The 12,058-nt window shown below is 42.4% G+C and overlaps 1 protein-coding gene across 1 annotated transcript in view; it reads right to left on the reverse strand.

Annotated features, from left to right (window-relative positions):
• Positions 1 to 3,145: 3,145 nt before the first annotated feature.
• LOC121736181 (protein unc-79 homolog) overlaps positions 3,146 to 12,058 on the reverse strand; it is a 51,045-nt gene continuing 42,132 nt past the window's right edge. Inside the window, exons 44-57 of the mRNA XM_042127268.1 lie at positions 11,627 to 11,732; positions 10,977 to 11,053; positions 10,389 to 10,511; positions 9,576 to 9,714; positions 8,984 to 9,138; positions 8,637 to 8,764; positions 8,204 to 8,416; positions 7,801 to 8,029; positions 6,674 to 6,834; positions 6,180 to 6,358; positions 5,819 to 5,978; positions 5,216 to 5,410; positions 4,659 to 4,766; positions 3,146 to 3,770 (exon numbers count right to left, since the gene is read on the reverse strand). Of these exons, the coding sequence (XP_041983202.1) occupies positions 3,549 to 3,770; positions 4,659 to 4,766; positions 5,216 to 5,410; positions 5,819 to 5,978; positions 6,180 to 6,358; positions 6,674 to 6,834; positions 7,801 to 8,029; positions 8,204 to 8,416; positions 8,637 to 8,764; positions 8,984 to 9,138; positions 9,576 to 9,714; positions 10,389 to 10,511; positions 10,977 to 11,053; positions 11,627 to 11,732 (2,195 nt within the window). The 3' untranslated portion in view covers positions 3,146 to 3,548. The remainder of the gene's footprint in view (positions 3,771 to 4,658; positions 4,767 to 5,215; positions 5,411 to 5,818; positions 5,979 to 6,179; positions 6,359 to 6,673; positions 6,835 to 7,800; positions 8,030 to 8,203; positions 8,417 to 8,636; positions 8,765 to 8,983; positions 9,139 to 9,575; positions 9,715 to 10,388; positions 10,512 to 10,976; positions 11,054 to 11,626; positions 11,733 to 12,058) is intronic.

Below are 12,058 nucleotides of genomic sequence, written 5' to 3' on the forward strand. Positions count from 1 at the left end.
TAAGTAATACGTATGTAACAAACTTAAGTTTCGGATAGACTGTGATTGTTAAAATATTGTTGTGATATATTTTCTCTATACTTATTTATGTTTAATATGGTTTTAAATTTTATCCTTATTAAGTTCGGTCTCCGAACGGGGAGAAACTCTTATACAGGCCTAATTCTTGTTTCTATCACTGACAAAAACTTTGCTATGAATATGATAACGTTTTTGTACGGGTGAAAAAGACAAAAGTTTTTGGCTGTTATCAAAATTTTTCTCTCTGTGCCGGATTTTAGTAGGCTGGTAGTTATAGTAGAAGTAATATAAAAATTATATTTTGTAAATTATTTATATGATAATAAAAAGTTTGCTGTAAATATTTTTTATTGTAAGATAATTGCTGATGTATGAAGATTGCTAAGTATGAAGGTGCTTGGTTTATAGGCAGCTGGTGGAGCTACGTTATTTGGTCGGATTATTGCTTGGCGGTATCAGTCGTGATCTGTAGTTAAGGGGGCGACTAACCCAAAATTGAGGATTCTATAATTCATTTTTATACTTGAAAATAAGCATTGAATCATTGAGGATTCTATAATTCATTTTTATACTTGAAAATAAGCCCTGAATCATTTTCTAAAATTAGATACTACATTATATTTTCAAAAATTCGATCTGAGCAAAAACACGATATCTTAACATTTTCTCGATAGAAAAAAAATTACAAAAATGCATCTAACTTTCACGAATTTTTCATTTATTGCCATAACCGTTCATTGAACTAAGTTAATATTTTAACATATTGTTAATAATAAAATTCTATCATTGAAAAACCGACCTAGCGGATTTTTTAAATGGCAATGTTTATCGAGTTACTGAGAAAAGACTAATTTGGCGATGAATCCGCGTCGTCCTTTTTCACCTGGCATATGAAAGATAGGCGTGAATGTGAAGAGAGAAGGACGATGTTTGATTTTTTGGGCTAGTTGCCCTCTTAAGAGGAGTCCACACCGCCCTTTTTCCCTACAAACGTTGTCCCCTGTTTCCTCCCTGGATAATGCTAGTAGAGTTATAATTTTTTTCCTGAATATCTACGGCCACTAATACAATGTCCCTATGTTTTCTTTTTTTTCATAATTTAATTATTAAATAAGATATGAACGTTCAAAAACCCAAAAAAATTACCAGATTTTCCGCTGTGTTCAAACATCCAGAAAACAGATTTGGCTAGATTTCACAAAACAAAATTAAAACATAGGAACACAGCTCAAGTCTTTCTTTAATCTTTAATGAAAAAAGTACTTAAATCGGTTAAGTTTTGGAAGAAGGAATCAGGGGACAACGAATCGTTGATTTTCTGCAGTTGTCTCTATCGCGTTTTGTGGTATAGGCTTGAGGTAAGGGAGACAGCTATAGATATTACCATAGACTTAATATATACTATAGATTTATGGATAATATTACACGTACTTTTTTCTCATTTCTCTAGCCCCTGGTGTATCCTCTTAAGAGCTCGACATAATCGAACCATGTTACGTCATCACTCGCCTTAGATGAATCAATTTCTATGATAATGCCAACTAATGGACCAAGAACCCCTGTTTGTGACCTTTACAGAGGTAACGACCAGCAACTATGGAAATTCGGTCGCGGTTACTTTAGGAGGTATCTAGTTCTGAAGGTCTACCGGACCTTCGAGAAGGAGTAAAGCTCAATTTCATAGCTTCTTCGCGGTAAGTCAAGGAATCTTGTCTTTCAGTGCTGGACATTTTTGACAGTTGCTTCCCACCCTTAAACTTTCTTAAAGTATTAGACTTTGAGGGTGTTTAGCAGTGGGAAGAACCTCTGTAAAGGTCACAAACAGGTAAACTTTCAGCTTTACGAAACAAAGGAGTTTTTATAGAGTAAAAGCCTTTTATAGAGTAAAGGCTCTTACTCTATATAAGGTGAGTAACAACATATTTTTATAGTTTTGACAATATGAAGTCTTGTGGCTAGTCAAAGGGGTTAACAATTTTTGGATATAATATTTTTATCAAGATAGATACGCGTTTCCATTCATAAAACAAATTATTTATCTACTACAATATCACAATATAATAAATGAAATTACAGGTTTTATAAAACTAACATTTATTAAAATTTATAAATAAGTACTGTATAATAATATTACCTAGATATGAAAATAATAAATAAGTACATGTAAGTATTATATTTTTATGGTTCATTACGCTTATGATTACACTACTACAAGAGTCAATCAATAATAATATAAATCTTTGGCAACAGTTTTTGACAACAGGAGATAAAATTATAGAAAAAGGATACTCAGGGAATCGAAACAGTAGCGGTCATTGACTCCCTGTTAAAAACTTGTTATTCTCTTTATACCGCGGTCCGCGATTGACAATGAAGTGTCAGATGTTCCTAGTCTAAGGGCAATATCGTATTTTGCGTACTCGACGTAGGCTGTAGCCTGCGGACCTAAAATGGTCACATTTTGCAATTCCTCTTAAATCAATTCAGAAAATGAATTATCAAAACTGTCGAACTGACGGATGTCATATTAGTACGAACTAAACATATTACAAGCAGAGTGACCATTTTGCGATTTAAAAAGAAAATATCATATTATGATTCTCCAAAGCGAACATTTTAGCCCCGCTGAATATGAAGCATATCACTTCAAAGTTCGAACTGATAAAAAGTTGGAGATTATCATTCTAAAAGTTACTGGCAAGAGGTTTTCCGATTAATCTGTAATAATGTGTGTCTTTATAAGAAAGAGGTCAATTTTATTCTTAAAGATTATTTATACAGTGCGAGCATTTTTCATTTAGCACATAGACTAAAAAAGTCAATGACCGCTACCACCTCGTTTCGCCGAGTACAGTATAATAACAACAAAATATTATTGTTACTGTCCATTATTAAACTTAAAGTATGAAACACGTTTCTAGTAAAAGTATTTATTTCATTAAGACATACTCCTAATTCCTAAATATTATTGTGCGTTTTTCATTTTTCAGATTAACTTCACGTGTTCATTAATTCACAAGTCTATTGACAATTTTTTTCTAATTTAGCAAGACGTTTAATAAGTAATAATAACCAAAAAAAAAAAGATCGTCAGTTCTGTAGACTTTAATATGTCATAGTATTCTATTTTCATTTGAACAATATAAACGAGGACATTGTTTTTATTCTACAACATTTAAAATTCTCTTGAATTTCTTTTAATTTTATACATGCGACATCGATCTAAAATTGTATACTTATTATTAATAACACCATATTCTTATCATATTTTATGGACTTCCGCTCAAAATACAATTCCAAGGAAACCGTACAACTTCCTATGACAATAAAAAGTAGGCTTCATTCCCTTCCCCATAGTCTCTCTTCTACAAACTAAACTTCAATTCAAATCAGTGGTCTGGAGCATAAATTCGATGCAAACAATTCATCTTTACAATATCAGTAAATATTTAAACTGATAATATAATTTACCCGTATTTATTTCACCCGTACATAGTTGCCTTTCAATAGGTACTTGTGTTGTCTCTTCATATCAAATAAAACGCCTGGGGTTGCATTTCCAGCTGCCCAAGTTTCGTCAGTAGGTTGTATAGGCGGCGGTGTTCTGCCCCCGGTTGGCCTGCGCTGTGCGGGGACCCCGGGCTGGGGCCCAGCGTGGGGCCGTCCGGGGCCCCGGCGGCCGGCGTGGGCACTTCCCCCGGCTCGAGCTCGCGGCACGCTTCGAGGCGCTGCGCGATATGTGGCGGCATCTGGAAGGTAAGATAAAAACAAATATTGGAACGAAGTTCCTTATCGTGCGTTGCGAATGGGGGCTAGATGGAAAAAGTTGTAACGACTCGAGACTTTTTGCCACAGACTTAGATCAAGATAGATATGTACTTCACGGGACATGCGGTATCTATCTTGATCTATGTCTGTGCTTTTTGCTATAGTTGTAAGCTGTGCGGCGTGCGCGTCTTTCTCTGTCTGTCTGTCTCTCTCTCTATCTCATAGAAAGCAAGCCAGTTATGATTTTTTTATTACTTCGTTCCATCCGGGTGTCCCTTGACACCTCTCAAGTTTTTTAAATCAAAAATCAAAAAGTATTTTACATAAAGAGATGATCCCGATACTTGGCTATGCCTGAAATGTGGGGATGGGACACAGTTTACGATGGTTAATTACTACACAACTTTTACAAATGTATTTATATTCACTTTAAAGAGTGCGGTTTCTTTGTCTCTTATTTATTTCATTTCCTAAGAACGCCTTGAAAATAAATTTAGCAATAATTTCTAATAAGTATAGGAACTTTATACACGTAAGATTTTCCAACTTGTTAGTCAGCATCAGCAGTCTGAAATGGCTACAGCTGATATTCGTGACAACTAAGTATGTACCTATAATATGTGAAATTTTAAATAATAACAAAATACCTTTATTAAGGTTGCCGTTATAGAGCAAATTGAGAATGCCTGGCGCCATTTGAATAGTTCTGGTGTAATTTGGCCTATTTTAGTGGTTATTGTCCTATTTTGTGGTGGAATATGGCTTGGTCTGGTGCATTTTTCTGTTATGATGCAAACTGGCCTGTTCTGATAGATTGGCCTATAGTGCAAATTGGCCTGTACTGGAACAACATTGGCCTGTATACTCACGTTCAACATGGGCGCGTGCAGCACCGGCGCCCACAGCGGCAGCAGCTTGTCCAGCACGGCGGGGCTGTCGCGCAGCAGCTCCAGCAGCGCCAGCAGGTGGACACGCACCTGGAGATTAATGTCTTTGTAAGTTCTTGGATTAAGACTTATAATGGTAAGACCCGGGATTTAAAATACACCATAACTAAACTAATTTTCGATGATGGTGGTCAGCACGCCATTATAAGAGATAGATGACGCCTGCAACTCCGTGTTGCATAAAATTTGTTTATCGCGCAGGAACCGTTCATTTTTTCAGGATAAACGTCCTATGTTCTCTATAGGACGTTGACCCGGGACTCAAAGTATCTGTACACCAAATTTCAGCAAAACCGATTCATTTGGGTGTGAAGAGGTAACAGACGACACACTTTCGCATTTATAATTTATGTATGATTTTGGTGACGCCAGTTAGATACAGAAACCAGGAATTATAACATTAGCAATTGGGGGCTGGCATGCTATGTATGGCAAAAGCCCATTATTTAAATTGAAAAAAAAAAAACATTAGCAATTACCGCTTCGGCCAGCGCCCTGCCAGCACCCGCTAACCGCAGCAGCGCGGGCACCAGCGCCGCCCAGAAGTGGACAAGCTCGGCCGCCGCGCCCGCCGCCCCCGCGCAGTACAGCGACCACAGCGAGCACAGCGTGAACGCGCCGCATAGCGCGGACATGCTCGCCCCGCCCCCTTCCACGTACCACAGCATTATCGTCTGCAAAATAATGTTTTATTTCTGTAAAAAAAATTACACGTACTACGAATGGTGATAGCGTAACTATTGTTGGAAAGAAGTTCTTTATCGCGCGTTGTGAAAGGGGGCTAGATGGAAAAAGTTGTAACGACATGACACAGAAGTGTCGGTGTATTACAACTAGAGCAAAAATGCTATAGGTGTAAGCCGTGCGGTAGCGCGTGTTTCACTCTCTGTCTCTCCTTTTTTGTGTTTTTTTTCATCCGGGTGTCCCTTGACACCTCTCGAGTTTTTCTTCGTAGAATAGACTAATGACTAATGCCGATGCTAAAGGCGCTTTTCCTGTCACTCGTATCATCGTCCGCAGACCAGATCCGCGCGCGGGCGATAATCCCCATGCCTGGAACAGCGCCCCAGGTGGGCTATCACCTGCAGCAAGTCTGTGAGTGTGCAGGCAGCGTCTAGCGGCACGGGCAGCGGGGGCGGCGCGGCGGGGGATGCGGGACCGGAGCGCGCGTTCGCCAGCGCCCCTAGCACCACCCACGACGCCACTCGCACGCGCGATATACACTCGCCGATCTCGCGGGACCTGAGAACACAAATAAAGTTAATCAGCAATAAGTTAGTAAAATAAAAAGTAATTTCAATAAAGCAAAATCAGTACAAGTAGCTTTTTTTTGCCAATTCTGGGCTTTTCCGGCCAAATCTAGCTCGAATTGACCAATGATTATCTGGTAGCTTACTCTTCTCAACAGCCACCCTTCATCCATCATTAATCAAACCTACTCACCCAGCGGCGCTCGACAGCCAGGGCAGGTGTCTTGTCGCCCGCTCTGGTTTCCCCCGCGCCTGCTCCAGCGCCAACTCGGCGGCTACAAACTGCGCCACTCCGCCCTTCACGACTGCGCCAAGCGTGTCCTCGTGCAAGCACACCACGTTACGGTTCACCAGCGACTTCGAAACTGAGCCCTGAAAAGAGAGAGATGAAAGTTCGTAGATAAGAGAGAAAGAGATAGATCGATACGTATATAAGCAGACAGAAAAAGAGCAGAAAAGGCCAGGGAATCTTTTACTCAAAATGATGGTTGAAATCTTTAGGGTCCTAATGTGAGCTAATGTTTAATAGTTTCGGGCCTAACGGACCAAATTGAAATGAACAGCGTCTGATCGACAATATTTGACATGATGTCGTTAGTGAGTTTTGGCCAGACCGTGCGATTGGAAGACCGGTCTTTTTGGAGTATAACCAGTTCTGGGCAACTTTAGCAAGCTTCGAACCCTCACCTTGATCTTATTCAGCAGGTGCGCATCGTTGAGGGTGTCCAGTAGATCAGGTAGGTGGGGGCGGAGGCAGTCGGCGGGGGCGCCGCCCAGCTCACGCGCCTCCGCCCCGCCCCGCAGCGCCCCCTCCAGCGCCGGCGGCAGCAGCAGACGACAGCCGTGACCTTGGAAGTCATGAGATGCTCAAAGATCATCGCACATGACACCGACTCCCCTACATCTCAACTCCCAATGGTATTGAATTCTCAGCTTTTTGTAGTGTGACTTAGGAGTTAATTTATTGACTCGCGAATAACTAGTTGTCGACTAGTCGCCAACTTGCAGTCCACTATATATACAGTACAGGCCTTATACTATTATGACTATTAGTGGAAACTTGTAATTGGCTCTTAGCTTTGTAGTAATCTTTGTTATAGTTATTTTTAAGTAGCTGTAAGTTATCCAAATAAAATAAAATAAAATAATATAGCATACATTTCCATGCCATGCTGTGAATTGGGTTGGAGTGGAGTGCTACTGCTAATTACGCTGATAAAGTCAGATGGCGGACCTGAGTAATTTGGTCGCGTTAAGTCCAACCCATCCAACCGATTCAGCTAACATTGAATTGACATAAGCCGACCACATGACGTAGGTCCGTCAACTGCCTAGGAATCAATTTCCTTGATGGTACTATCAGAGAAGTTGAATCCTAGTCAGATGGGGGACCTACGTAGTTTGGTCGCGTTACGTCAAACCCAGCCGACAGATCACAGTTAACATTGAATTGACATGATCCGACCAAATGACGTTGGTCTGTCGTCTGCCTAGGAATCAATTTCCTCGATGGTATATACATATTACATAATCAATTAGAAAAACACAATTGGGTATATAGAAAACATTCAATTATTTAGGCGAACCGCACCTCTCAAAGATATCTTTAACTATAATCTTATGTAATAACTACTTATGGCGCAGCCGCACAAGCGTCTAGATCGTACGAAGCTTCGTGCTATGAGACAATACCATTGGACGATACACGCAGATCGTCCAATAGTATCGTATTAAGCACGAAGCACTACGCAGGTGCGGCCCGGGTATTAGGTATGTAATGACGAAATTCAACTTTAAATGCTATTCAAGCTCACCTTGCAGCACAAACTGCAGCAGCACGAACAGATTATCGTCGGGCAGCGCAGTCTTCGTCCGGAGAGCTTGGAGCAGCTCGAACACGAGCACTCGCGACAGCAGCAGCTTGTCGCGGTCGCGAGCGAATGCGCGCGCGCCGGCGCCGCACAGCTCATTACAGAGCGGGAGGGGCAACGGGCCCGCACGCACCGAGTACGATAGAATCTTGGATATCGGTTCTAACAGGCTCTGAAATTAAACATGTATTTGTAGATGGGAGAAAATTTGCAACAAATAAACACAAATAGACAATAGTATCTCTGCGTTAACCGCACGCATGGACGGCCGACAGTGGGCCCAGCGCTTCCGGCGCCAGGCAGCCCAGGTGCATCGCTATGTACACTAGTAACACGAGTGATATACCTTGTGCTGGTACGCGTGCGGCACTTTGAGCGTGGCGGCGGCGAGGCGCAGCAGGGGGGCGGGGTCGTCGAGGTGCGGCAGCTGCAGCGCCGCCGCCCGCAGCAGCGCGTCGAGCGCCGCCAGCAGCGCCCCGCACGCCGACAGCGGGCCCAGCGCTTCCGGCGCCAGGCAGCCCAAGTACATCGCGATGTTGTCCGCTATCACGCCCATTTGCTGCGAAGATACAGTGCTACAATGTATTTGGGCGTGGCTACAATCAGAACTAACGAAGCTATTTATGAAGTGCAAGTTTTCCCTCCCCGTTAAAAGCGGGAGACAGCACAAAGTTTCAATGACTGAAAGTCAAAGAACTAAAGGGAAAGCACCACGGGAATAATTAATGTTACTTATGACTACTAGGCGCATTCAGGCTAGAAACCACTGTGACACTCACATCAATAGGCAGCATCTTCTTGGAGTTGAGGTGGTCTATGACAAGCTGCAGCGGCCCGCACGGGTACAGCTCGTTGAAATCCACGAACGCCTGAGCTATGCTCTTGAAGAACATCAGCCGCTGACTCTCTGGAACAGGATGGGACATTTACACTCAGCTCTGTTGAGCAAGGAAGTGGGCAGTGCGAGGATGCACCATCGAGGAAATTGAATCCTAGGCAGTTGACGGACCTACGTCGTTTGGTCTTACGTTAATTCAATGTTAGCTGTGATCGGTCGGATAGGTATGACTTAACGCGCCAAACTACGTAGGTCCCCCATCTGCCTATGAATTCTCTCTGATCGTACCTGGTGTCCGCTGCAAGAAGACTTGTAGGAAGACGTTATGCGGGGCGAGCTGGTGCAGCACGCAGCGGAGAAACTGGTGCGCCACTGACACCGCCGAGCCCGGTAGACGAGTGTTGGTCTCCGACTGCCACGAGTATGAGCCTAGTTGCACCACCCTGGAGGAGATAGGAGGGATGAGTGCGTACGTATACGTACATGCCTAAACGTATGAGCGTACACATATTATTATATTATGTGCGTACAATTTGTGGTGTTTTATTTTTATTTTATTTTATTTTAAAGGAAAACTTACAGCTAGTATTAGGTGTTGTGGTGACAAGCTCCAAAGGAAGATCTAAGGCCCGAGCTATACCAAAACCTGGGTTTGTGGTTCAGACCGAAGTCAATCGTGTCATTTTGGATGTGGTATATGACTAAAAAATTTCGATAATGAGATTTTTTACGTACACAGTGAACGTATAAGTAGTTACGTATCATCATCTTGTTAGATGATGCCCGCAACTCCGTTGTGCAGAAATTGGTTCACCAGATGAGAACCGTGAAGGGCAGACAGATAGACTGACACTCTACAGTAATATTAGTAAGTATTGACCTGCTGACGGCGTGCAGCAGCGCGGGCAACAGCGGCGCGGCGGGCGCGGGCTCGCGGCGCACGTACGTCGCGAGCGCGATCACGCACAGACCCAGCTCCTCATCGCTGTATTGTTCCTCTAGGGCGCCGCACTCCGAACCTGGAAATAAACGTCGTTATTGGAGTGAGGAGTTTTGGAACGAAGTTTGCGAAAAGGGGCTAGACGAAAAGTTGGTGTGTGTCGCGTGTTTCTCTCTCAGTCTCTTTCTCTTTCGCATTGAACAGTGTGGTGTAGCGACGTTTTTTTTTTTGTTGAGTGTATACAGGTTTTTTGTACATAAGAAACAACTTCGTTCCATCCGGGTGTCCCTTGACACCTCTCAAGTTTTTGTATCAATTTGTAACAACAATGTTGCGGTGCTGTGTCGCCTAGTGCGGTATCTACGGTATCAGCCTGCAGCGAAGCAACGCGACATAACGGGCGAAATAATATATTCTTTGTATGAAATCTTATGTGCTAAGCAGAACTCAATACTATGAAACTGACAGTGTCACTCTTTCCGCTGTGATGTAGTGAGTGAGGTGTCGCCCTCAGTGCAATTCTTAGTACATTGCCTTAAAAAGTTACGGTGGTGGTGGATTACCAGCAATAAAAGCGGAACGATTGCCAGTACAATTAATTATTTCATCCCGAACAGTTAATAATTATTATTTTATCCCGAACCGGTGATAGGCAAACCCGGTAGAAACGACATTCTGAAAGCATTTGATTCAAATCTATTCAGAAATAAAACTTTATTTTTTATGCTAAATCTCCAGTATACAAGTACTCACAGCGGTACCGCAGCGTGGCGTCGTGACGCGGCGGTCGCTCGTGCGTGTGCGGGTGCGCGTGCGCCGCGCGTCGCCCCGTGCGCCCCGCCCCACTCCACCACGCCCCCCACCCGCCCCCACCCTCTGGAAAAATATATTTGACATAACAAAAACAGATTTCGTAGGCCTGCCTGTATCAATTTCTGGAGGGGTTGGTGTTGTGATTTAAATTAGTCTTTATCAGAATTTTTATATTACTATGTGTTTAAACAATAAACAATGCTGTAGTTATACTACAGCCTAAAAACCTCAAAAAGCGGACTCAAGGAAATCGCTTTACAACACGTTAGTCTGGCCCCGTGGTAAGTACCTGAAGGACTTGTGTTACAGGTACCAGACAACGGAAATATTATATTTAATACTTTTGTACTATACATAATATATTTAAGATTTTTATTATATAATACACATATTATTTAATATAACTACATCCATGACTCAGAAACTTTGAAAACTTTTTGTTCCGTCGGCGGGATTCGAACCTGCTACCCCCGGCTTGCGCTACCGACGCGCTCACCACTGAGCCACAGAGGTTGTCAAAATACTGACCCGTCGAATGTGACCTCGGCGCGGGCGCGGGCGGCGAGCCGAGCTGCGCCACCTGACGCGCCAGACGACGCGGAGATCTGTCGTCACAACAACAGTTAAAAACCCGACAAAATATAATATTATGTACCATCAGAGAAGTTGATTCATAGGCGGCAGACCTACGTTATATGGTCGCGTTATGTCAAACCCATCTAACATTCAATTGACGTAATCTGGCCAAACCGACCGACCGTACCGTAGTCCGTAGACCGTAGGTCCGTTAACTGCCTAGGAATCAATTTCTTCAATGGTACATATACTGATATACCTAGGCTATGTTGATTATTTTCTTATCAACAATCTTTTTGGCACCATTTGTTTTCAAATGATCACCAAGTGGACTAAAAATCTTTATAGTCACCTCAACATAATAATAATAGATAATTAACAGAGTACATGGACACACATTTCAAATCAGACTATCAGAATATTGTCTCTACGACGGGTCATTACGTCTTGTTAAAGAAGATTTAGAGCCAGTCCACACGGTGCGTTGCGTCAGCGTTGCGTTGACGCAGCGCTGTACTTGTACGTTCTATATCATATTTTCAATTTTGTCAAAATGGAAAAAGAAATTGTTAATATTTTATTGGGTAATATTATTTTCTTACCGTGAACTCTCCGAGGATCCCTTAGTGAGATCGTGAGGTCGGCCCGCCGGCGTCGGAGTCGCGTCCTGGTCCGAGCGGCTCGAGTCCGTCCGCTCCGTCGAGTCATCTGAATACACGTCTTTATGCCGTTCACAATAGAGCACACAGTTGAACGGGAAACGCCAATTCACAATTTAGAAAGCCAATTTGAGTCTCTATACTGCTTGCAATAAAGCAAAAAAATTAATTTATATAATAAAATTCTATAAAAAAATAAATATATTAAAGCCAATTACAATTTAAGCCGTTCATAATCAAATAATATAACATTTATTTACAAGGTAATACACATCGATAGCAACAGATGAAAGAGATAGTCCATCTCTTTAATTTCCTAATTTTTCTCTTTTTTTTAAGAACGCACGTACGAGCGCAAGCACGCACGAGCGCACG

The sequence above is a fragment of the Aricia agestis genome, chromosome 18, assembly GCF_905147365.1.
Source record: "Aricia agestis chromosome 18, ilAriAges1.1, whole genome shotgun sequence".
NCBI classification, from domain to species: domain Eukaryota; kingdom Metazoa; phylum Arthropoda; class Insecta; order Lepidoptera; family Lycaenidae; genus Aricia; species Aricia agestis.